This window comes from Hippopotamus amphibius, chromosome 4, assembly GCF_030028045.1.
Source record: "Hippopotamus amphibius kiboko isolate mHipAmp2 chromosome 4, mHipAmp2.hap2, whole genome shotgun sequence".
Classification (NCBI taxonomy): Eukaryota; Metazoa; Chordata; class Mammalia; order Artiodactyla; family Hippopotamidae; genus Hippopotamus; species Hippopotamus amphibius.
Window position 1 is genome coordinate 107,245,304 of NC_080189.1, and position 26,540 is coordinate 107,271,843.

At 48.6% G+C, this 26,540-nt stretch overlaps 1 protein-coding gene across 5 annotated transcripts in view; it reads right to left on the minus strand.

Annotated features, from left to right (window-relative positions):
• DIP2C (disco interacting protein 2 homolog C) overlaps window positions 1-26,540 on the minus strand; it is a 368,761-nt gene that overhangs the window by 67,832 nt on the left and 274,389 nt on the right. For all 5 annotated transcript variants that reach the window (XM_057730681.1, XM_057730680.1, XM_057730679.1 and 2 more), the window contains 11 exons: window positions 23,026-23,165; window positions 20,758-20,894; window positions 19,413-19,621; window positions 18,301-18,415; window positions 17,623-17,824; window positions 15,582-15,691; window positions 14,196-14,276; window positions 5,648-5,771; window positions 5,011-5,132; window positions 4,042-4,153; window positions 3,844-3,953 (listed from right to left, as the gene is read on the minus strand). In XM_057730681.1, the coding sequence (XP_057586664.1) occupies window positions 3,844-3,953; window positions 4,042-4,153; window positions 5,011-5,132; window positions 5,648-5,771; window positions 14,196-14,276; window positions 15,582-15,691; window positions 17,623-17,824; window positions 18,301-18,415; window positions 19,413-19,621; window positions 20,758-20,894; window positions 23,026-23,165 (1,462 nt within the window). The remainder of the gene's footprint in view (window positions 1-3,843; window positions 3,954-4,041; window positions 4,154-5,010; window positions 5,133-5,647; window positions 5,772-14,195; window positions 14,277-15,581; window positions 15,692-17,622; window positions 17,825-18,300; window positions 18,416-19,412; window positions 19,622-20,757; window positions 20,895-23,025; window positions 23,166-26,540) is intronic.

Genomic DNA, 26,540 nt, shown 5'->3' on the forward strand with positions numbered 1-26,540 from the left:
GTTGTTTCCATATCTTGACTATTTCAAATAATGCTGCAGATATCTTTTTGAGTTAGTGTTTTTATTTTCTTCAGATTAATACCAGAAGTGGAGTTGCTGGATAATATGGTAGTTTTATTTTTAACTTTTTGAGGAACCTCCATACTGTTCTCCGTAGTGGCTGCACCAATTTACACTCCCACCAACAGTGCACAAGGGCTCCCTTTTCTCCGCACCCTCTCCAGCATTTGTCATCTCTTGCCTATTTAATGATGGCCATCCTGACAGGGGTGAAGTGATACTGTGGTTTTGATTTGCATTTCTCTGATGATTAGTGATGTTGAGCACATTTTCATGTACCTGTTGTCCATCTGTATGTCGCTTTCAGAAAAATGTCTATTCAGATCCTCTGCCCATTTTTAAGAAACAATCATTTGTTTTTCTGCTATTAAGTTGTATGATTTCTTTATATATTTTGGATATTGACCCGTTATCAGGTAGATGGTTTACAAATATTTTCTCCCATTCAGTAGGCTGCCTTTTCATTTGTTGATGGTTTCCTTTGCTGTGCAGAAGCTTTTTGGTTTGATGTAGTCCCACTTGGTTAACTTTTGTTGCCTTTGCTTTTGATGTCAAACTTAAAAAATCACTAAGTCCAGCACCTAGGAGCTTACACCTATATTTTTTTTAGGAGTTTTATGGTTTTATTTATTTATTTATTTTGGCACATGGGCTTAGCTGCTCCACGGCATGTGGGATCTTCCTGGAGCTGGGATCGAACCCATGACCTCTGCATTGGCAGGCGGATTTTTAACCACTGCGCCACCTAGGAAGCCCAGTTTTATGGTTTTAGGTCTTACATTCAAGTTTTTAATTCACTTTGAGCTAATTTTTATGTATGGTGTAGAAAACTGGTCCACTTTCATTCTTCTGCATGTGGCTGTCCAGTGTTCTGAACATCATTTATTTAAAGACTGTCCTTTCCCCATCATATATTCTTGGCTCCTCTGTCATAAATTAGTTGACATACATGCATGGGTTTATTTTGGGGCTGTTCTGTTTCTTTGATCTATGTGTCTGCTTTCATGCCAGTATCATACTGTTTGCATTACTGGAGCTTTGTCATGTCAGGCAGCATGGGGTCTCCAGCTTTGATCTTTTTCAAGATGGCTTTGGCTATTTGGGGTCTCTTGTGGTTTCATACAAGTTTTAGAATTATTTATTCTATTTCTGTGATAAGTGCCATTAGAATTTTGAAAGGGATTGCACTGAATCTGTAGAGTGCTTTGGGTGGTATGGACATTTTAACAATATTAGTTCTTCCGATCCAAGAGCGTGGTATATCCATTTATTTGTGTCTTCCTCAATTTATTCCATCACTATCTTATACTTTTTAGTGCACAGGTCTTTTACCTCTTTGGTTAAATTTATTCCTAGGTATTTTATTCTTTTTGATGCAGTTGTAAATAAGACTGTTTCCTTAATTGCTCTTTCTGATATTTCATTATTAGTGTATAAAAACCCAACAGATTTGCCTATATTGACTTTGTTATCTTCCATTTTACTGAATTCATTTATTCTAACTGTTTTTGGTGGTGTTTTTAGTGTTTTCTGTACATAGCATCATGTCATCTACAAATAGTGACAATTTTACTTCTTCCTTTCCAATTTAGATGCCTTTTATTTCTGTTTCTTGTCTAATTTCTCTGGTTAGGACTTCTAGTACTATACTGAATAAGAATGGCACAAGCAAGCATCCTTGCCTTGTTCCTGATTTTAGAGGAAAGCTTTCAGCTTTTCACTGCAGAGTATGCGGTTAACTGTGGGTGATCAAATGATTTTTGATAAGAGTGCCAAGACCATTCAATGGGGAAAGGACAGTCTTTTCAACAAATGGTGCTTGGAAAACTGGATATGCACATGCAAAAGAATTAATTTGGACTCTTACCTAATACCATAAACAAAATTAACACAAAATGGATCAAAGACCTAAATGTAAGATCTAAAACAATAAAACTTTTAGAAAACAACATGGGACAAAAGTTCACAACATTGGATTTAGAAATGTTTTCTTGGATATGACACCAAGAGCACAGGCAAGGAAAAAAAAGACGAAATTAGACTTCATGGAAATTTAAAAATTTTGTGTATCAAAAGACACTATCCACAGAGTAAAAAGGCAAGCCAAAGAATGGGAGAAAATATTTGCAAATCATATATCTGATAAGGAATTAATATTCATAATACATAGAGAACGTCTAAAACTCAATAAAAAGAAAATTCAAAATCGGCAAAGGACTTCAATAAATATTTCTCATATACAAATGGCCAATAATCCCACGAAAAGATGCTCAACATCATTAATCTTTAGGGAAATGCAAATCAAAATTACAATGTGATACCACCTCACATCCATTAGGAAAGCTACTATTAAAAAAAAAACAAACCAACAGGGAGTTCCCTGGTGGCCTAATGGTTAGGATTCCAGGCTTTCACTGCCATGGCCCAGATTCAATTCCTGGTCAGGGAATGGAGATCCCACAAGCCGTGCAGCGCCACCCCCCCCACCCTCCCCCCCCCCTTGCAAAAGAAGGCATTCAAAGGGAAAAAAAACAACAGAAAATAAATTACAAGTGTCAGCAAGGATGTGGAGAAATTGGAAACTTTGTGCACTTTTGGTGAGAAGGTAAAACGGGACAGCTACTATGAAAAACAGTATGGCAATTCCCCCAAAATTGAAAATATAATTACCATATGACCCAACAATTCAACTTCTGGATATATACTTAAAAGAGTTGGAGGCCATGTCTCGAAGAGATATTTATACACCCATGCTCACTGCAGCATTATTCACAATAGCTAAAATGTGAAAGCAACTCAAGTGTCCATTGATAAATGAATGGATAAGCAAAATGTGGTAAATACATACAATGAAATATTAACTCAGCCTTAAAAAGGAATTCTGATATAAATTTTTGTTTAATTGCAAGGATGAACCTTATAAACACTATGCTAAGTGAAAATAAGCCAGACACAAGAAGATACATACTGTATGACTCCACATAAACATGGTACCTAGAAGAGTCAGAATCACAGACGGAAAGTAGAGTGGGAGTTGCTGGGGGGTGGGGTGAGTTTCAGTTTTATAAGTTGAAATGAGTTTTGGAGATGAGTGGTGGTGAGAACAGCACAAAATTCTGAATGTATTTACTACCACTGAACTGTACACTTGGATGGTTAAGTGGCAAATTTATGTTATAAGTAATTTACTACAATTAAAACTGGAAAAAAAAGTCAATAGAGTAAGAGAACTAAATGAAAATTATGCAAACTCAGCAGTCAGAGGGATAATAGGTGAAGGGCTTCCTGAGGCCAGAGAACTTAACGGTATCTTGACAAGGACATTGCCTGAGCTGTGAGGGTCCTAATTCTGGTGACTCACATAGTAGTTCCATTCTTTGATAGGAAAAAGCATCATTTCAGCGGCAATGAGCAGTGTTCTGGCAAGTTATAATGAGACCCAGGTTAAAAAAGCAAGAAACTCCCCGGCACAGGCTTTCATAATAGAATTTTCTTGCTGGGATTTGAGAACCAGCAGAAAAAAAAAAAAAAAACAGGCAGTTTTTTATTAGAGGCTAGTAAACCTGTGTTTACGTAAAAAAGTAGATGGAACATTTGGAAACAGCCAGCTTAGCTAACTATCTGAAATGGTCACGCATTTTTATAGCTTGAACAGAATGCACGTATATACCTCTCTCCGTATTTTGCTGCCAGGCCCCACCAGAGCCCTACACACATAAGAGTGAGAACTGACCATCACTGCGTGGCTTGCTAACTACATATTACGCGGACTGCGTTTCTCACCTTCACTCCAGCTAGCATCCCAGTCGTGGACACACTAAAATCAAGATAGGCTAGCGTGTCTGGGTTGGAAGGTTTGTAGATCTGAGCAGGCCGCTTCTTTGGCAAATCATCTGGAGAGCAAAACAAAGCTGTTAGCATCTCTGACTTAAAGGAAAAGCAGATAAACAAACAAACATATCAGCGAGTTTGAGGACCAACCTGTGTCCAGTATAGGGGGCCAGGCCCTGACGTCTACGGCTGCAGCTGCCTCCCTGGACCGCAACAATTTACAGATCAGTTGTGTTGTCATCAAACAGGCGGAGCGGCTCACCTGAGGGTCAGAGAACAAGGAATGGAGAGGAGGAGGGTACAGGCAGGGGACGGATGTGTGCCTGCGTGCCAGCTGTGCACCACGTGGAGGCTATGGAGCTCGCAGAGCAGGCTGGGCCCCAGGCACACAGCTGCCTCACAAGGGGCTGTGTTGGCCAACGGAGGTCCACGTGGCCAGGAACCTGACCACTGAGCACACTAGCAGAGCTTGTGGGGACTGAGGTTCCTGGCAGTTTCTAGAGCTGAGTGGTATCCCCCATGTGACGGTCACACTCAGAAAGCAGCATCCAATGCTCTCACCATTAGCTCTGTCCCCCAGAAAGGCACACGTTTCCACACACAGCCTCAGCACTTTCTACCCAAGTGACAACCTTGCAGGTCCTCCAACACAACTGTGAAGTATTCGTTTGTGATGTCTCACTGTTCCTCCTCAAGGGGAAAACATACCCTAATCCTCTTAAACTTCCCCAGGCAAAAGGAATTAAAATAAACCTACACTTTCAAAAAGGAACAGGATGCTTGTCAATCTTAAGGAAAGAAGCTTTAAAAATATATGACGTTCCCACTTGTTTTGGTTTGCTTCTTGGCTTTGTGGGGATGCCCTCTCTGGGAAGTTGCTTCAGTTCCCATGCATTGTGGCAAAGCTGCTCTCTAGCCCCTAGTTCTGCGCACAAGTTGATATCTTGCTTTCAGAACTAAATGGCAAGCTCCTAGAGGGAACAGGTTGCGTCCCGCTCCACCACTGGGACTACAGACTCCTACGCAATCCCACACACACGCCCGGCCCTTCCCTGGGAGCCCAGGTTCTGTGATTTGCAAGCCCAACACTCGGGCGCAGGCGCCCACGGGCAGTGTTACCTCCACGATCATCTTCACGGTCGGCAGCGTGGTTGCGATGTTCTGCGGGTGTGGAGGACGGACGGTGATCGGCACACAGCCGGCATACAGGCAGCCATAAAATGCTGCAATGAGGTCTATTCCTACACGGGGAGAAAGACAAGCATTCTCACTTGAAACAAAACAGGCTGTTTAATGGCCGTCATTCCTGTGAGCGCAACCACCAGCCTGGAAAGTCAGACGGGTACTTGAGACCTTGAACAGATCTGCCCTCGCCCCTGTGGGTCTGTTAACCTCCAGGGAGAACTCCCACTTGGCCCGTGCATGTAGGCACAGGAAGCCAAAGCAGCCCACAAGCTTGACTTCTGTCATTCCTCTAAGGAATTACTCAACGTTCTGATTATCAATTCAGTAGCCAAGGATTTAACTACTACTGATTAAATGAACTACCTCAGATAACTAATAAAGCAAATTTAGATACAAAAGTCTTTGTGAAATACTGCTTTATCTGTGCCCCTAATATCAGTTGTAAAGCACAGTCCGCACAGGCGAGCCAGGTGCCGATTTTGGTGGTAGCACAGCAAGGTCATCGAGCAACAGAGTGTGCAGTGAAGGGTCTCTGGGGCCGTGGCTGCCCCTGTAAGGCCGTGCTTCTTACCCGGTGGGTAGACCAGAGCGACGTGGTCCCCGTCCTGCAGGTGTCCCCTCTCCATCAGCATCACAGCTATCTTCTCCGCCCGCTTGTGAAGCTGGACACATGTCAGCGAGTTCGCTATTGTGCCCTGAGCATCACAAGAACAAGTGGGTGAGATTTTAAAAATATAACAGCTTTGAGATGCAGTTCATATACCACACAACTCACTTATTTAAAACATACAGTTAAATGGATGTATCTGCAGAGTGTGCAACCACCACTACAGTCTGCTTCAGAACACTTCCATCACCCCCTCAAAAGATCCCCCCCCCAACATCACTCTCCTTTCCTCCCCACTAGCTAAGAAGCACAACACCAAAGAGGCATCTAGATACATCTGTATTAACAAGAACTATTTAAAAAAATAATTACTTGAAAGAATAGCTAAAATTACAAAAAAAAATCAATCTAATAATTCTGGGACTTAAGTGTAATTGTCATGGGCAGTAAGAATTAGTTGTAAATCTGCAGGACTCATACTATGAAAAATAAGACTAACTGAAACTGTTTTTAAGAAAGACCACATCAAAAGTCAGGGAGGTCAGAAAACAAACAAACCCCCAGAGAAGAAACAATCAAAAAAAAAAAAAAAAAAAAACACAAAAGAAAAAAAGGGAACTGTCAAATTCATTTAATGTAGACTTTTAAACATGGAGAAGCAAATGTAAAACACATCTGGATTGAAAGGTACCTTAAAAAGCATTATAGGCGAAAATCAGTAGCAAAATAGGTACCAAGAGATATTAAAATATATGACATTTACTCTTTATAAAGAAAAGCAAGAATAAGCTGCAAATTATAAACATACAACTATCCAAAAAAAGTTTCCTTTGAGGGTGCACTTTCCATGCGTACAGTTTCCCAGGTGAGAAAAGATCACTGTCTATAGCTATTTTAAAAACTGCTTCTTTGTAATCAGTTCCTACTTTAAAGGGATGAACAGGATGGAGGACCTTTCCTTAAGCAACAGGCAAACTGGCCAGGAGTGTCGGGTGAGGAAGACCCAGCAGCTGAAAAAACAATGGTGGACACCCCGGCCAGATGCTTTTATTTAGGGGGAGCTTCCAAGGAGGGTGAGCGAGCTGGTGGGTGACATGGAGAAGACTGTCACCTGAGCAGAAAGAAGTCCACAGGGAGGTGGTGTGAGCAGCTGCTTGTGTGGGAGGAGAAACGTGGAAAGACAGAACCTTTGGGGCCGTTAAAGGACACTGGTGATCTGGTGACTTGAGGTGTGGGAAGAGACGTTAGAATTCCCACCCAAGTGGAACACGTGCATGGGGTGGGCAGGACCCGGTGAAAACCCTTTAAAAGGCACCAGAATGTACACACCAGTAGCCGGTGTTCGCCTAAAGCACTCACGAGATCTCTGATGGCCACATCTACCCTGGGGAGCAGCAGGCTCTGTCTACAGCTGGGGCCCAGGGCCACAGAGGCCCCGCGAAGGGAGGCCGCCTTGGCCACTGCTGCCGGTCAGGCTCCGGCCCCTTCTGCTGTGCTGGGACAGCCTCTCCCATGGTGGACAGACTTGGCTTACATTTCTCTGAATTAAACCTTCTCATCCAACGTATTTTCCTTAATTATTTTCCTTCTGAGAAAGGTTTAGGAAGTAATAGAAAAAGATGCGTGAAATGGAAGAGCCAGAGAGCCACTGCCCAGAACGCGGCAAAGCCGGGCAAGCACGGAAAGATCCACAAGACTGGGGTCCAGAAATCCAGCCTGAACCTGAGAACTCGGTGCCTTCACAGCTGGACCATTCCTGGGAGTAGTCCCTCCTGGGGGACACACCTGTCCTCATGAACCAAAACACACACGCAAAAGGACCCAAAAGTCCTGGGAGCTCTTCTAAGTGACGATGGGGCACCAGCGCCAGCACAGCTGAGGTGAGGCCCACGCCAGCCCTCCGGACGCTCACACGCCAGCTCTCAGGAGGAAACCAGCGCTGGTTCTGCTCCTGGCGGCTGCCGGGACGAGCTGTGCTGCCAGTGGGGCGGCACCATGCCAACAGGGGACTCCCGCCACCACCCTGTGGCCTGCCGGTACGTTAGCCAGTCTCATCTTAACCAGCAAGCATTCTCAGACAGAGCCGTTCAGTTTCTGGAACTGATCTTCTTCCCGTTATCCAGAGAGCCGACGCTGACCCCCTATCAATAACCAGATTTCCTGTTGCACGACAAAGCCTGTGAGACGTGAGAGGCACCAGGGACCCACAGCAGCAGCCAATGTTTGGACTCTGGCTCAGGAAACTTCCACCTGATGTACTTTACAATGGAGACGTTTAATCGGCATTCTGTTCTTTAGAGGAGTCTCTGCGACCGTTTCACAATACCCTGTGCCACCCTGCGGGCTTCACACCAGATGGGGGGAGGGCCCCTCTGGGCAGGCAGGGGCCAGCGAGCCCAGCCCAGCCTCCCTGCTCCCTCCCGCCTGCAGGCTCCACGCCAAGGCAGCCGCAGGGGGCACAGGCCTCGGCCAGCCCCAGACTGTGTCACCACTCGTGTGGGGGGTCTCCAGCCAGGGTCTTTCACCTCAGGAGAAACACCACCGACTTTCAATTACACATTTCACTTTCCAAAGTGCCTGCTGGCACAAAGAACAGGAAATGCTGATTAGCCTCAGGTCAGTGGTTACCTGGCTTCCTCATCAAAGTTCATGGGAAAAGTTGGGTTTTCAGTACATAAACCCACTGCCTAAGAAGAAGGTTCTAAGAAAAAGGACCCCACAGGAAATCAGGGCTGATTTTTCCTAAAAGAAGCCTTGGCTGGTATTACGATAGAACGCCAGTGCAGGGCAATCCACCACTCAATCTCTATTCAAAGACAAGAGATTTCAGTGTCAATGACTGTAAACGTGGCACCACTTTAAAGTTTTACATTAAATTAACAAGTAAAAACACACTGAGGAATGAAGAAAAAGCCAAACAGGATTCACATTTTTTTTTTTCCTTGTGGTTTATTTTATTTTATTTATTTATTTATTTATTTATTTTTATTTTTTTGGGGGGTACACCAGGTTCAATCAACTGTTTTTATACACATATCCCCGTATTCCCTCCCTTCCTTGACGCCCCCCCCCTCGAGTCCCCCCCACCCTCCCTGCCCCAGTCCTCTAAGGCATCTTCCATCCTCGAGTTGGACTCCCTTTGTTATACAACAACTTCCCACTGACTATTTTACAGTTGGTAGTATATATATGTCTGTACTACTCTCCCGCTTCTTCTCAGTTTCCCCTTCACCCCCCGCCCACTCCCATACCTCGAGTTCTCCAGTCCATTCTCTGTATCTGCTTCCTTGTTCTTGTCAGTGAGTTCATCAGTACCATTTTTAGATTCCGTATATGTGAGTTAGCATACAATATTTGTCCTTCTCTTTCTGACTTACTTCACTACGTATGACAGACTGTAGTTCTATCCACCTCATCACATATAGCTCCATCTCATCCCTTTTTATAGCTGAGTAATATTCCATTGTATATATATGCCACATCTTCTGTATCCATTCATTTGTTGATGGGCATTTAGGTTGCTTCCATGTCCTGGCTATTGTAAAGAGTGCTGCAATAAACATGATGGTACAAGTTTCTTTTGGGATTATGGTTTTCTTTGGGTATATGCCCAGGAGTGGGATGACTGGATCATATGGTAGTTCTATTTGTAGTTTTTTAAGGAACCTCCAAATTGTTTTCCATAGTGGCTGTACCAACTTACAGTCCCACCAACAGTGCAGGAGAGTTCCCTTTTCTCCACACCCTCTCCAACATTTGTGGTTTCCAGACTTTGTGATGATGGCCATTCTGATTGGTGTGAGGTGATACCTCATTGTGGCTTTGACTTGCATTTCTCTGATGATGAGTGATGTTGAGCATCTTTTCATGTGTTTGTTGGCCATCTGTATGTCTTCTTGGGAGAAATGTCTATTTAGGTCTTCTGCCCATTTGTGGATTGGGTTATTTGTTTTTTTAGTATGAAGCTGCATGAGCTGCTTGTATATTTTGGAGGTTAATCCTTTGTCCGTTGTTTCATAGGCAATTATTTTTTCCCATTCTGAGGGTTGCCTTTTAGTCTTGTTTATGGTTTCTTTTGCTGTGCAAAAGCTTTTAAGTTTCATGAGGTCCCATTCGTTTATTCTTGATTTTATTTCCATGATTCTAGGAGGTGGGTCAAAAAGGATGTTGCTTTGATGGATGTCAAAGAGTGTTCTGCCTATGTTTTCCTCTAGGAGTTTGATAGTGTCTGGCCTTACATGTAGGTCTTTAATCCATTTGGAGTTTATTTTTGTGTATGGTGTTAGGAAGTGTTCGAATTTCATTCTTTGACATGTTGCTGTCCAATTTTCCCAGCACCACTTATTGAAGAGGCTGTCTTTTTTCCATTGTATACTCGTGCCTCCTTTGTCAAAGATAAGGTGCCCATATGTGTTTGGGCTTACTTCTGAGTTCTCTATTCTATTCCATTGATCATCCTTTCTATTTTTGTGCCAGTACCATACTGTCTTGATCACTATGGCCTTGTAGTATAGTTTGAAGTCAGGAAGCCTGATTCCACCAACTCCATTTTTCCTTCTCAAGATGGCTTTGGCTATTCGGGGTCTTTTGTGTTTCCATACAAATCATAAGATTTCTTGCTCTAGTTCTGTGAAAAATGCCATTGGTAATTTGATCGGGATTGCATTGAATCTGTAAATTGCTTTGGGTAGTACAGTCATTTTCACGATGTTGATTCTTCCAATCCAGGAACATGGTATGTCCCTCCATCTGTTTGTGTCGTCTTTGATTTCTTTCATCAATGTCTTAAAGTTTTCTGCATACAGATCTTTTGCCTTCTTAGGCAGGTTTATTCCTAGGTATTTTATTCTTTTGGTTGCAATGGTGAATGGGAGAGTTTCCTTAATTTCTCTTTCTGCTCTTCCGTTGTGAGTGTATAGGAATGCAAGAGATTTCTGTGCATTAATTTTGTATCCTGCTACTTTACTAAACTCATCAATGAGTGCTAGCAGTTTTCTGGTAGAGTCTTTAGGGTTTTCTATATATAATATCATGTCATCTGCAAAGAGTGACCATTTGACTTCTTCTTTTCCAATTTGGATTCCTTTAATTTCTTTTTCTTCTCTGATTGCTGTGGCTAACACTTCCAAAACTATGTTGAATAACAGTGGTGAGAGTGGACACCCTTGTCTTGTTCCTGTTCTTAGAGGGAATTCTTCCAGTTTTTCTCCATTGAGAACAATGTTGGCTTTTGGTTTGTCATATATGGCTTTTATTATGTTGAGGTAATTTCCTTCTATGCCCATTTTCTGGAGAGCTTTTATCATAAATGGATGTTGAACTTTGTCAAAAGCTTTTTCTGCATCTATTGAAATGATCATATGGTTTTTATCCTTCAATTTGTTGATATGATGTATCACGTTGATTGATTTGCGTATATTGAAGAATCCTTGCATCCCAGGGATAAACCCCACTTGATCACGGTGTATGATTTTTTTAATGTGCTGTTGGAGTCTGTTAGCTAGTATTTTGTTGAGGATTTTTGCATCTATATTCATCAGTGATATTGGTCTGTAGTTTTCTTTTTTTGGGACATCTTTGCCTGGTTTTGGTATCAGGGTGATGGTAGCCTCGTAGAATGAGTTTGGGAGTGCTCCGCCTTCTGCAATATTTTGGAAGAGTTTGAGAAGGATAGGTGTTAACTCTTCTCGAAATGTTTGATAGAATTCGCCTGTGGGATTCACATTTTAAAATTCTCAAAAACTAAACAAACTTTTTGAGAGTTAAAAGAATTGGCTGTGTTTCTCTTAAAAAAGTAACAGATACTCTTTTGTACGTAAGTTTCTTCCACGATTTGCAGTGAATCACGCCCTCACTTCCTACCATAAACCTCACACACCAACTCTGATGCTACCGACTGCGTTGCCTTGAAGGAGGGCATATGAGTGAATGCCGTGTGCAACAGACAGGAAGCCAACGGGTCGCCGTTTTGAAGGCAGCCGCGACCAAGTTGGGGAACTCACAACAAACGGAAGGGGCTGTCTAGGACAGCGCAAGCCTGGAAGCAGCCTGGGGCCCCACACCGGAAGGACAGTCTTTGGTATATTGAGTAAAATATATTATTAGAATGAATTTCACCTGTTTCTTTTTACCTTTTTAAACTACAGCTTTCAGAAAACATTAAACTGCGTGTGGCTTCTGCCGTATTTCTCTGGGGCAGTGCTGAACCAGAAGGTCGAGTGAGTGCCAATTACACTGTAACCAGCATGCACATGACGCTCCTGACCTTCGGTTCAGGTTGAACCCTTGTCACAAGTGTGCACGTGGGGCTGGCACGGGTAGGAATGAACACGATGCCTGGCTTCCACCTGACCCTCCAGCTGTTCGGATGCAGCTGCCTCCATAGCGGGAGAGTCTCGGGAGACAGAGGTCGCGTCTGAGGGGAAGCTACTGCGCACCGCACTGTCCCCACGCTGACGCGAAGTAGACTTCCTCGTGGCCTTGACCTCCACAACTCACCCCACTGGACCTTCTGTTGCTGATGACGAAGCCCTTCTAGAACATGAGTGATTTCCACGCAACACATTTCCACTAAGGATTCAGTGTCTAGACACAGCAAAGGACTGTGAACGCAGGGCCTGGGCGTGGGGTCAAGCTGCCTTGCGCCCTGCCCGTCCCCAGGTGAGATGCAGTTAGAATAGCTCTGTTTTCCTCCCAGTGACTGGACAACAGTCCTACAAGCAAGCCCAAACCATTTCTGAGTCTTTGGGTCTGGGTCAGATAGGAACCTTCTTCTCCCCCAGAGCTCTGGAGGTGTCACGCTGGCGGGGGGGCGGGGGGGGCAGGGAAGGGCACGCCGACCCGACTCTCGCTGTCCACAGTCCACGGGGGACAGCAGCCGTGCGTCCTGTGCTATCTCCCCATGTCAGCACCATGGCCCCGCCTGGGGAGCTGAGTGCAGAGGCTCCAAGAGGAAGCCCGCCCCGCGGGCTGTGGGACAGGCTGCGGTGTGGCTCCAGCTGCCCCTGGAGGTGCTGCTGGAGACCTGCACGGCCACGAGATACTCTGGACCAAGAAGGGAAGGTCCCCAACAGTCTCCCAGAGACACACTACATGGCAGAGGAGGAAGAGAGGCAGAAGAAGCGATTAGACAGAAACTAGGACAGCACCACCCGGCGACGGCGGGACAGGACAGTCTTAAGTGTTCACAGGCTGAGGAGGAGCCAGAGGAGGGACACGGGCAAGGGCAGCCAGGCAGGCACCTTTCAGACGCAGTGCCTCTCGGTAACCTCACGGCTGGTAGGCTCGCCCTGCATCTCACCGCCGCACACCTGCGCGCCCTGAGCACAAGAGCATCCCTCCCAGTAACCACAGGACCGACGGGCTTGCCCTGCATCTCACCGCCGCGCACCTGCGTGCCCTGAGTGCAAGAGCATCCCTCTCAGTAACCAAAGGACTGGCGGGCTCGCCCTGCATCTCACTGCCACGCACTTGCGTACCCTGAGCGCAAGAGCATCACTCTTGGGAAGAGGGTCCACTAGGCTCAAATGTAGGCACCAAAAGGCAACAGCAGCGAGTGTTCCTCACAGAGGTGGAGGCGCAGGAGCGCTTTCTAAGACTCCTCCTGGGGTCCGTCTTGAACAGACACAGTGAACAAGGAACTACTGAGGTCAACCGAGCATGACGGCAATTCAAGACGGCTGTCAGAGGACCAGCAGTTTCATCTATGAACTAAATCACTGCAGACCTGGTCTGTAGCTGGACATCCAAGCGAGAGGTTCAGGGAGTAACTTATACTGTTGGCATTTCCTTTCACTTGTCCTTAATATACTGTTTGAAATGACGAGAGGTGCCTTCATGCACGAAGATTTTGGCATTTTACACTCTGAAGAGCCATAACTTCTTAGAGTTGCAAGTACCCATATCTGTCAAGATGACCTACGCTCAATCTATTTTTCAGGCTTTATTTCCACAGCAAACAAAAAGTTCACAAGCATATTAAGACTCACGCATCTAATGTTCACCATTAGTACTACGTGCCTGTGTGATTAAGGCCTTGCTTTAAGAACTATATGGAACGCTATCAGCGGCGTTGGCTTTTCTAATGTGGGATGTAAATATGAACCTTCATTATAAAATAGAATTTATTTTCATTCCTAAGAATGAAAGCCTATAATTAAAACATGACTTCTTATAAAAAAAAAGTAGTTGAGTAATAAAAATAAGACAAATACCTCACAGATCTGCAATTGTTCTCTGCTGGAGACATTCATCACTCATTTTGGGGGGAGAAATATTGCAAAACAATATTGCTAAAATATATACACATACAAATATATGTCTGTACACACGCACGCACACACTTACGCTCAAAGCCTTATATTTAAAAGCAATCTTTCTTAGGGGAAAAGGTCTCAGTCAAAACAGCAACAAACAAACAGATACAAGGACCCGGGTAAGGCCGAGGAGAAGGGTTTGAATGGAGATACGATACAGACGCATGGAACCGTGGGACGCACGGGTGGGGCCTCACCCTGCAGTTGAGCAGCGTGTACAGCACGTGATCGGGGGTGGTCTGCGCCCTCCACTGCAGGACCTCCGAGAGGAACAGGAACTGCAACAGAGCACAGCCATTAGGTCCAGACTGTCCGGGGGTGGGGGGTGGGGGGGTTGGGCTGGCCTCGACATCTAAAAATGTAGCCTATCTGGGTGCTTTTAGGGGGCCTTAAGGCAGCGAGAGAGTAATTCCTTACAAGTATAACCGACAGAATAAGCAGCTGCTTACACCGCTTTCCTGACGGCGACCTGGAATTCACTGTGCCCGACTCAGACCCAGGAGTCAGAGGCTGGTGCCCCCGCACCATGAGGGAGGGTTTCTGACATCTGCCCAAGGATGGGAAGACTCTATTCCCCTTACAGGCAGAATAGCCAGCACAGAAAAATCCCTTCTCCTGGGGCTTCCAGAAGACGCAGCGGGGACGTCTGCAGTGACAGAACCAGATCTGCCTTGTTCCAGAAATGGGCCCTCCTACATTTCCTGTGTTTACAGTGGTCATCCCTGAAGTCATTCAACAGCCCTGCACGTCACAGGTGACACGTGCCAACTGACTCCGTCTGCAGAAACAAGGACAGCCCTGTGTCCTGACGGGACGCGGCACCAGCATCAGAATACAGGAAACTCCCACATCTTCACCTTAATCCATTTTACTGTGGCGTGGGGAACATGGTGGCAAGCGCTTTCGATGAGCACGTCACTACACATCACCAGACGAACAACGTCTTAAACGGCTGGTCTGTCACACTTCCTGGGAGCCCGTCCAGAGTGGGACCACCTTGTGGTGAATCACGAGCTTTCTCAAGGCTGCATGTTCTCACGGGGACATGTAGCTGCGTGTGACACGCTGTGTGTCCCCGGTTTATGTGGAGTGGGGCCCAAGGAGTCCTCCTACAGCTCCTTAAGGCTGCTTTAAGAATGTCTGGCTCCCAAACCTGGGTTTTGAATTGACATTTTCTTGAATTTCAACAGTCAGAGGACTGAAGCCTCACTACGAGGTGCCTGTGAGGCGGTGCAAGTGCCAAATCAGGGCTGGTGGGAGAAGCGGGAACGAGTGCTTAGGCAGGGAGGACAGGACGGGGAGCAGACACTGGCCTCAGGCCTGCTCGTCACGGGACTGCACCACCTACCCACTTCTGTGCCAACGCGGGGTGTCCTACAACACAGCACCCCCAGCAAACACGTTTTCCTTGTAAAACTACACATATGCCTCTTGCAGGACCAAGAGAGCAGGTGGGAAGAAAGGTCACCAATAACAGATACTGGGCTGGCACGGAGGGTGGTAGGAATTGGGCACCCCCGTGACACAGCAGCTGGGCAGGAGTGCAGAGCAGCCCAGGCAGGGGTCTGCCTCTCAGCTCTCACCTTCCGGGCCTGGTCATTGTCTTCTATCTGGCCCAGGTCTCTGCCGCTGGCCTGTGCGATCCTCTTCCCAGACACCAGGTTCCCCACCATCACAGAGGCAGGGCCGATCTCTGCAAAGCAGCAGCGGTGCACACGTGAGGGAAATGAATGAAATTTCTGAAAACATGACTTCCCACTTCGAGAAGGAGCTTACTTTGGGGAAATCCTTTCAAAGACGTAGCTTTGAAAAATCTTATTAGAACAGGATTTCAAACAAGCCACTACCATGACGATGATGTCAAGTGTGAACGAGCCTCAAGTAAGGGTGCATAGAAATAACGCTTTCACCAAACTCCTACGAGTGCTCACCCAGGCCACTGCCTTTGTTCTCCACTGAGGAGCTGCTGAGATCTACTCATTTAGTGTGTTACAGAAACAAAAAAACACAAAACACCCAGCCTTTTGAAGACACACAGTTACATAACCTCCAATATTTAACTAGATGAGATACCATTAGAGAATCCTTTCCTTACAATTGCCACTCACGTGAAGCTGCATTTTCCGTGCTGCATGTGAGAGCAGCCTGGATCTCCTGGTACCTGCCGTGTGCACCCTGAGGAGGAAGGTACCTGACATGGCTCTCAGAGCCTGTTCGCTGGGCCACGCTTCCCCATCACGTGTTCCTAGATGTCTGGCAGGTGTCTAAGCCCTGCAATGGTCATGTGTCTGCCAACCATCCCTCATTATAAATGTTTCTCCTAAATTCTGCTGTCACAAACGGCCTCTCCGACACCTGGCCCACTGGTGGCCAGGCCACCGGGTCGAGGCGTTCATGATGAACGGAGGTTAAAGGTGGGAGCAGGAGGTTGGGACAGTGAGGACACCCCGGGGAGCTGAGACACTCTCGTCGATTCAGTACAGACATGGAGAGGACCAGCCTGTGGCCATCCTGGGCTGCCGCGTGCAGAGAGAGGCAGAGTCAGCCGACCTGGTGACTGCACTTCTCCTGCAGCACCAGCGTCCTCACCTGAATGTGGAGAAACTGCTCAACCTCACCTCATCAACTCACTTCCGGGGGCAGCCTGGGGGTGGGCTGGTTCCTACATCTACCACCAGCTGCACTGTGCCCAGTGCCCACCAGCCACCTCGTCATGAACCCTGTCCTGCTGTCACTCTTCACTGATGGGGCGAAGGGCTGTCAGGGCTGGATCTGTCTCTCCTACACTCTGGCCCAACAGCCTCAGGCAGCTCCTGAACCCCTGTGACACAGTTTCCTCTTCTGCTTGCAAAAATGAGATAAGAGCGCCCACCTCCTAGGCTCCACGAGAATGAAGTAAGTGAATCCATGCAACGTGTTAGTATATGTAACGTGTGGACACACGGCCGGCCTATGCCAGGCACTGCTGGTCGGCATCCTAACACCCCAGCCTGAGCTCATCCTGGCTGCCTCTGAGGTCTGTCTGCACGTCAAGCCTGGAGGCCTGGGGACCTTCCATCACTGGCAGAAGAGTTGCTTCCTCGCCACCACATTCTTGCAGTAAATTCCTTTTCACTGTAACTGTGCAGCTTTAACGAGCATGGCTGACTAGCTAGGAGGATCAAGTCAGACGATGGATAATTATGTGTTCCCCAAACGGCGAAGCAGCAGACAAATGTTCACCATCGTGACAACGTCACAGGCAGATCTGTACAATTCCTCACAGGCTTCCAGCTGCTGTGACTCATGAAACAGGCATGGGAGCTTTATTCTAATTTGTGTAGGAGGGAGCCGTGACCCTGAGAGGTTCTCTGCCAAAGTCCACCCAGGAGGTATGACATCCGCTGAGGAGGCTAAGCTCAGGCGCTGCCAACCCCTCTCCGATCAGATGGGCTACACCTCCTGCTGCCTGTATGCTGCTGCGCTCTGTCCCACGCTGGGTAGAAAGGCACCGCTTAGGAGGAGGCTGACTTGCCTGGGAGTGTGTTATGGGAGGTGGGAGGGGAGGGAGTCTGAGAACGTGGCCAGCGCGGCCCCCACCCAGCTCCAGGGCCGCCCCCGGCCGGCATGACGCCCCACACGTACCTGGTTGCTTCTGCCGAGGCTTAGGCAGGTTTGTGACGCACGTGTGGGGGCACATCAGGACGTTGCAGGGGTGAAGTGCGCCCTCCAGGAAAAGCTGCTTTGTTTCTGACAAATGGATGCCCCCGAGGGGGGTTTTGGGGAGGGTGTTTGCTGGAACCAAGGCCAGACAATAAACCCCAACTTGATGTATGCTGTCAATTGCCTGGAAAGTCACAAAAGAGGGAAGCGTGTTAAAATAGGTTTTATGAACAGACGTGGAGCAAATACTCTGTGCAAATCACAACACGTGGAAACACATGCAGCACCCGCGTTGCTCCCGGCACGGAGAGGCCACGGTCAGAGGAGGGTACGCTCGCCAAACCAAGTGGAATACAGTTTATGTAGCACTTACGGAACACCAGGCCCACGAGAACAGACACTGGGAGAAAAGAAAGCAGGCTCTCAAGGTCATAAAAAAAACTCCTGCTGCGACCTCCACAAGTGAGTGGGAGCCAGTTCTACAAGCCTCTGAGCCCTAAGCCTGGTCTGTGTAGCTCCTTCCCTAGAAGGCAACTGCACGTCTCACAGCTGACACAATCCCTGGTGGAAAGGAGGGATGATGGGAGGGCACAAGGGTGCAGGGAGGCGGATGCGAGCCCGGGAGGGGCTGGGGCTGGGGCTCGGGCAGGAGCAGGCTACCTGCAGCACCCGGCTCATCCACTGGAAGCTGTCCTCCTCCGTGGAATCCGGCCTCTGCTCCGCTACGATCACGATCCTCTCATCATGCAGCACGGTCACTGAAAACACAGCTATCCTGTGCAGACAGACAGGAAACGCGGTGAGCGCACGCCGGAGACGCCCACGGAAGGACCAGGCCTGCTGCGAAGGGCTTCGCAGCTGCTACCACTGTGGAGTTCAGGGGTTCCCAGCGCCAACGACTGCCTCGGAAAGGGAACTGCAGCTTCCAACTCTTGGCGCCCACCCGTCCAAGCGCGGCTTTGGGGGAGAAGCCTGGTGGCGTTGGACGGCAGAACCACCATGCTTCCTGTGGAGGCGGCCCTTGGTTCTGGGCGACGAGCCTCACGCCTCGGGACAGACAGAGGAGTGGCGCGCGTGGGCATCAGAACTGCTGAAATTTACTGAGCCGTGCAATGTGCATCTTGACTTTGCACCTGCGAAGCAATGTTCTCCCAATGAGCAGAGATGTGCCATCTGGGAGCAAACAGTTTTCTGCTAGCCACACCTGCCTCTCACGGGAGGCACAGGCTGTGGCGACTGGCCCTCCGAGGTGCCCTCTGCACGAAGGTGGCTTGGCTACACCAACCCCAAGCTCTGCTTCCTCCTGCTCCCACCCGCTCTGCAACCGAGGGAGAGATCCAAAGCAGCTGACTCCATCCAATCAGCCTCAGGAGCCGTGGTCAGGATCTGGCCTGCCAAGCAGGGGTCGGGCACCACCGGGAAGGAACCCACGGGAGCCAGTTTCCAGGCAGTTTGCGGCTCAACTGTTACCTCTGGGTGAATGAGCAAGAGACATGCTTGGCTCTTTTCTTTGTGTAGTTACTTACTAAAAATATGGTTATCTAATGGATATTCTTATTTAACTTGGAGAATTTAGAGAAAATATATTTATGAGGCTCAGGAAATTTTCTTAAAAGTGGATGGTAGGAATTGCATGGAATCTCAGAAGTGACAGAGTCCAGTGGCTTCATTTTACAGAGGACACCAAGTCCCGCTGGTTGAAGGAACTTTTTGCAGTTTCATATAAAAAACATAGTCTGCGGAGAACTGTGCCAACCACAGAGGGCGCTCACCTTCCCCTGTAGACGAATTTCATGGGCTCCACGGCCAAGGCCGTGGCCACGATGTCATCGGCGTTGTGTCTGCGCCCGCTGACCACCATGAGCCCATCCATCTTGCCCACCACGAACACGAGGCCCCCGGGGCCGATGAAGCCCAGCAGGCCCGTCCTCACGAAGGGGTACTCGCTGACCGGGGCCCCTGAGCTTGTCACCGGGAACACCTGGGGACAAGGAGCTCTGAGCACCCGGCAGGGCCAGGCCTCCACCCTCCTCCTTGGAGCCCCCTGGTCCTGCTTCCCTCCAGCTGGGTCTCCTCACCCGACCCCAGCTAGAGAAGCCCAGGTCCACGCAGCTGCTGTGGGTGCCAGCCTGCGGGCACCTCCCCGCTTCCCCCCCACCCAGCTCCCAGCTCAGCCCGCCAGCCCATGCACAGGGCCCTCTGAAGAGGCCTGCCACAGGCTAACAATTCATTCTTCTGCTTTTAAAACCACAGCATAAAAATGGTAAGTGGAGAAGCAAGGCATATTTAAAATAATATCTGTCAGTTGTAAAATGATCCTTATTCATTAAAATGCTATTTTTCCTGATAGGAAATACACTCAAAAAGAAAAAAATACAGAGGAAGCAAGTCCCACCACGAGTTCAAACTCGACCCCTAGTTTTCTCTGACCTGAAAGATATGTCACATAGAAAAGGAGATGACTTTTATGTAGACCGTGTCTGTCTCCGTTTCAGGGGCACTTGGAAACCTGAATGCACATTCAACAAAGCTGCTGGTATGTGGCACCTTACCACGTGTGTTCACATCCGAAGTTCTACCCGTTAAAAGATTTATCCCCAAGCAACTCATATGTGCTGACATACAACTTCGTCAAAGTGTGCTCTTTCTAAAGCCAGGCACGCGGTGAAGTGATACCAATTCTGAGGATGCTGGGTTTACCAGGCAGTGTGCACACGTGTGATAACTGCATGCCACACCTGTGTGCACACAGCACGGACACACACTTGTGTGGCAGCTGTGCAGCGTGTGTGTCTGGCCAAGGCTGACAAGGCCCCTGGGGAACACTGCTCCCTCCCAGCCCCCAGCAGGCAGCTGCTGCTCTTCCTAAACGGGTGAGAACAGCAATTAAAAAAGGCCCCTTTTAAAGAAACTGTACTCGCTCTTGCTCAGCTCTAGTTATGAGGTGAAAACAACGCTGCTAAGCCACGGTTATGGAAAACTATAAAAAATGGCGGGAGAAAGTGCAACTGTTCTAACTACTATGAATACGTTTTATTGAGAAATTACCATCTTCTTTTTCACGTCTATTCCACACACCTGGCAATGGCTGTCTGATGGGGCTAACCTCCCACCTACCTCAAAGGTGTTCTTGGTCATGCCCGAGAGGCCGTAGTAGGATGTGCCCGTGGCAACCGCACACACACAGAGCTCCCCGACTTCGTCCGTCCGGCACAGCTGGGGAAGCCCGTCCGGCCTCACTGAACACATGATGGCTGGACACAGAACAGGAAGCCCGGGGGTATCAGAGCGGGAGGGAGGGGAGGCAGAGAGGAGACGTGAATGGACACGGAGAACAACATGCACGGAGCAGAAGCAGTGGCCGCAGCGAAGCCACACGCGGAGAGGAGCAGGTCCTCACGGTCCCTGAGGCGAGTGAGTGTCCGTGTTGCAGCAGAACAACACGTTGCATACTTGTGACACCAGTAAGTAACTCCACTTGCTTGAATTTTAGTGTGCAAACGGGATTTAAAGGGAGGAACCCTTCCTGCCACCCAGACCGAGGATGACACTTAGAACAAGCCTGAGCGCCACTGCCACACGCTGACGGCCATCCGCCAGTGCACACAGCCTCCAGGATGCAGCCTGAGCCCCGAGACCAGCGACTACAAGACACTGGCCTGACAGTCTCCCCATCCCACGGAATCTCAGTCTTTGACCTCAGACACCCATCAAGGCGGGCCCTTCAGGGAAGGCCGGTGGACGCTCCTTCCCGTCTGTGGCACCTGCAGAGCACGAGTGATCGGGGCTGGGCCTGGTGTTTCAGGGAGAGGGGTGAGCCCTGAGCAGTGGCCGAGCTGCCCAGGAGGCGCCATGAGGCTGCTCCCCGCACTCCCAGGTTGGTGTTAGGTGACAGGAAGTGCTGTGTCTAAAAACAGAGCCAGTCAAAAGGCAGGAAGATGTTCAGCTTACTCATGGTAAGAAAAGTTCATATTAAAATGACACAAATATTCTTTACCCCTCAGACTGGTAAGAATCGGAAAGTCTGAAACTGCAGCAGGCACGAGGGAGTGGAGATAGAGGGGCGTCCCCCACCAGCGGCAGGAGTGTCAACCCTGACCCTTCTGAAGGACACAGCCTCAGCAGGGTGCATGGCTGTGTGCCCTTCACACTGCCCATTTCTAGAACTCTCCGTCAGCTCTTCCTCACACCTCCGCAGGCTGGAGCACTGCATCGACCACACCGCAGGGGCAAAAAGGGGGAAATCGCCCAATGGGAAGGGTCTGGATAAACCACTACGTGCTCAAACACCATCACACTCCTCGGCCCGGAAAGGAACATGCGATCTCTTCACGTGCTGCTCACAAATGAGCTTCAAGGCTGAAGATACGGGAAGACATGAAGGGCTTGTCGTTACGTGAAATTTTAAAAAAACAGGAAAAAGAATACACGAGTGTGTACATGTGTCTGTACGTGCTGCATGCTTGTCTCCACTGAAGGTGCCTCCAGTGGTGGGAAAGGAGGCTTTTCATTGTATCATCTGATCTTCTGAGGCTGGAACCATGGGGAATCTATTATTTATTTGAAAAATAAACATGTTTTTAAAAGTAAGAAAGGAATGGGGCCAGGAGGCCTGGCTGAAGCAGTGCTGAGCGCAGGCTTGGCTTTGGGGTTCGGCTGTATGTGGACGCGACCCACCGCCCCCGACGGGGCGACAGCACACCCATGTCCGTGAAGGCTCATCAGGAGAAGGCCCAGACTCTGGAGGAGCTGGCCCAGGAAAGGGGGCCCACTCCCCGGGGGACGCCACGTGAGGAGTGAGGAGAGGCAGTCAGGTGGGGAGCCCTGCAGATCAGACCGGAGCTCCCTCCTGCCAGCACAGCCGTTTCACTGCCTCTCTGGGCCCCCGCGAGGCCTCGGGAGGTGCCCTGGCACAGGCCAGGGGTGGAGAGGCAGGAGGGCTTCAGCAAGGCAGGCCCTTCTGCCGGGAGCCTGTCTGTAGGCAACGCGGAAATGCTTCCTGTGGCTTTTAAATACAGGCTCTCGTGCTGCAGGCAAGCGTCCCTGAGGGTTCGGCCCTCTGGGCGCCAGGACGACCAGCAGGAGCCTGACCTCCTCACGGAGAGAGGTCGCCCCAGTGCCAATGGGGGTGCAGAGCCCCCCCGCATGCCTCCTGGGGGCCCAGGGTGCACGTGGTACAGAGGTCCTTCCTCAGCTTCTGAACATTCTGGGCTTTCTTTAATCAGGAGAGGTGGTGTTACCGCACCTCCTGGGCTGAAGCTTGGCGAACATGAGACCAGGCTGGGGGTCATGCAGCGGTGGGTGTGCTCACAGCGGGGGACGGGGACACTGCCATGGCGCAGCGGCCCTGGCCGGGCTCTGACTCTGCGCCTGCACCGCGCTCACCTCCAGGCATGACGAGGCCGACGTCCTGCACAGTGAGCACAGACAGCTTCTCCTCCGAGTCCACCCGGATGACCCCGTAGGTCAGCCCGTGCATGGAGAGGACACCGCGGCCTGGGGGCTGGTTGCTGTCATCAGTGGGCCTGTAAGGGCAGTTTGTGTCTCATTAGAAGCATGTCAGCCATCTGAACACACATACGCGTATAAATGTGCTACACACACACCAAGGCCACACCTTTGGGCCCTGAAGGCCCCTGAAGGCAGGTGCAGCTGCCACACATCCCTGTGCTCTTCTCAGCACCTGTTTTCTCTGTCCAGGAGACACTAAGGTCTGCTCCTTCTACCTCTGGGCTCTTGAGAAGCGTGGAGATGCTGTGGGGCCCCCTTGTCCCCCTGTCCTTCCCTTACACGCATCCACCAGAGACCAACCAGCTCCTCCTCCCACCCACTCCCTCTCTCGCAAGGTCAGATTTTCCAGGTTTGAAAATGGCTAAGAAGGGAGAGTCCTGTCTCCAAGAAGGAAGGTGATGGGGTGAGGAGAAATGCTAGATTGCGTGCGGCCTCCAGGCCAGAGTGCACTGTGTGGCACATGCTCAGGTGTACTTGTAAGCATCGCACTCATCTGGATGAGAGACCAGATATAAAGTGCTTGCTGGCTGGGGGAAATCACAGCTCTACCACGCTCATGGTCTAACCTTGCTGCCGCCCACGGGCTCTGAGGCCACCCTGGCCTCACCTCTGCTCTTGCCCACGCTGCTTCTACGCAGTGTGTGGCCTTGCTCTCCCTCCAAACCCCAGCCTACCCACCCCCCAGGCCCCTGGCCTCCCTTCTTGCATCTGGCAGATGGCCTCGTGGCCGCACCCCCATTCCTGCCTCCATGATAGGCACCATCTAACTATCCACCCATGCCCCCTCCACGAGGGCAGGAGGGTTTCCTCTGGTCACTGCTGAACCCCCACCCCTGGAGTAGTGTACAGCAATAAACGTCTGCTTACTAGAGCAGTGAACAAATAAATTAAAACATTTCCAAGATCATGGATTTTAACCCTGCAAACTAAAGATTCTTCAGTGTGATCAAAGTGAGAGAGTACAATTTACGTAAACATCACATTTGTTTCTCTAATTTTCCACATACAAATGCTTAAGGTAGTTTAAGGATCTAAAATATGAACTATAAATAGAAGTTTGCTATATGACTTTAAAGTACCATGAAGGTTTATAATAAAACTAAAAACACACATGAGAAAACACAGAAGTTAAAATTTGCAAAAAGAGATCTTATTTGAATCAAGTAACTGGTGTATTTAAAAAAGAAGCATATGTGTCAAGTTATATCTCAATTTTAAAAATAGAAAGAAGCATAAGAGTCTGAAAATTGAACTATTCCGTCTGTAACAATCAAAAAGAGTAGCACTAAAAGGATATAAAAGAGAGGTTGCCCAAATAATGCGACCCACTTGAAACCCCCTGGAAATGAGCCCAGAACACCGGAATTGATACTGAGGTCCTGGCTGTTTCTTTTCCTAAGACCTCAACAAATCAGACCCTCTGAAAGGAAAAACGGAGGAGAAGGCAGGAACCCTGTTCCCCCAGGGCTCCCTCACCCACAGTCAAGACCCCACAGGAGAGTCAGAAATCAGAAGCCTGAGTATCTCCTATGGGTTGAACCGTGTTCCCTCAAAAGACACGTCCCCACCCTAACCCTCCAAACCTTGAACGTGACTTCACTGGGAAACAGGGTCTTTGCAGAAGTAATTAGTTTGGAAGGGGTTATGGGTCTGCAAGCCAGGGGTTGCTGGCACCACCAGAAGCTGGAGAGAGGCCCGGAACAGGTTCCCCCCTCAGAGCCTCCAGACGGAACCAACCCTGCCGACACCCTAATATCAGACTTCTAGACCCCAGAACTGTGAGAATACATTTCTTTTGTTTACAGGCTCCTAGTGTGAGGTACTTTGTTACAACATCCCTAGCAAATGAATACTCCGCCTGAGTAATAAAATTTAAAAGTGTGCCTGTTTTGGGACTTCCCTGGTGGTCCAGTGATTAAGAATTTGCCTTCCAATGCAGGGGACATGGGTTTGATCCCTGGTCAGGGAACTAAAATCCCACATGCTGCAGGGCAACTAAGCCTGTGTGCTCTGGAGCCCATGAGCCGCAACTAAAGAGAAGCCCACGCCCCATAACAAAGATCCTCCAGGCTGCAACAAAGATCCTGCGTGCTGCAACTAAGACCCGATGCAGCCAAATAAATATTTTTTTTTAAAAGGTAACATTTAAAAAGTGCGCTTGTTTTTATTTTAAGAAGTCACATGAAAGCAAAATGCTGTACCAGGCAAGACATATTCCAATATGGGAAGATTTAAGAACTGGTATGTGGTGACCAAGAAGTACTATTCACAAGAAGCCAGGAAGGAGAAGTTCTTTTACGACCCAGTCTGTCTTAGTTATGAGACCCACTTTCCTACATTTAACGATAGTAAGAATCAATATTTAAACACCTTAAAATCACGAACTGCATTGTTACAGGAAATTTTCATTTATGTTTGTAAAATGGTAGTTGTGGAAGACTGAGCTTACTCACCTAAAATGTAAACCAATGGCACTAATCTTGCATTACTGTAATCTATACTATGTATTTATATTTAATAGAGTCCCTTGCTAGTCAGAGACATTAGACCCATGGGTTCTTCTCTTGGCAGATTTGCAAAATGCGCACAAGAAGGCAGAACAGCAGCACCCGAATTCCCAGGCACAGCCTTGCTGCTCGCTCACTCAGACAACCGTGCTTCTGGTTCTGTCCCCCAACCTTTCTGCAGGGCCCCTGTGCTGACAGCCCCTCCCTCCTGATGGGGAAGTGGTGCTCAGCTGGTGTTTCATGGGCTAGAATGGTCCTCAGCCCTTTACACACCGACTTACTACCACAAACTTGCAGAGGCACTACTAGTCTCCCATTTTACAGATTAGAAAACCAAGGCACAGAAATGCTAATTTAAGTTGCCTGTATGAGTGGTGGGGTTTGGGGGGATTCAGAGCCACAGCAGAGCCCCTGCTCAACCATTTCGTCTCCTTTCCCGACACTTTCCCGGTCCCTGGCCTAGAAGACCAGGTACTTTTTAGTTCACTGAAGTTTTCTTTTCGTGAAATTTTACAATGGTGATACCAGTAACATGTGAGCACATCCTCTGGATGGACAAGCCAAGCACTGCACGAGAACACACAGCAAAAGGCGAAAGACCCTGCTTATCCTCCAGCCCCTCCAGACCCACTCCCTCCCCCAGGCAGACACTACCCACACTAAATGTGCAGTTCCAGCCTCTTTAATACACAGTTACCTATAGAATATGTACATACACAAATGTACTTATATCCACAGAGAAGCAGAACCACAACGTGCACTCTCCCCTGCAACTTGCTTTTACCACCAAACACCTTGCAGATATTTCCACATGAGTGTGTGCAGGTGAGCATATACAGTCTGTGTACTGGACACAATTCACATTCAGTAATATGAACATAT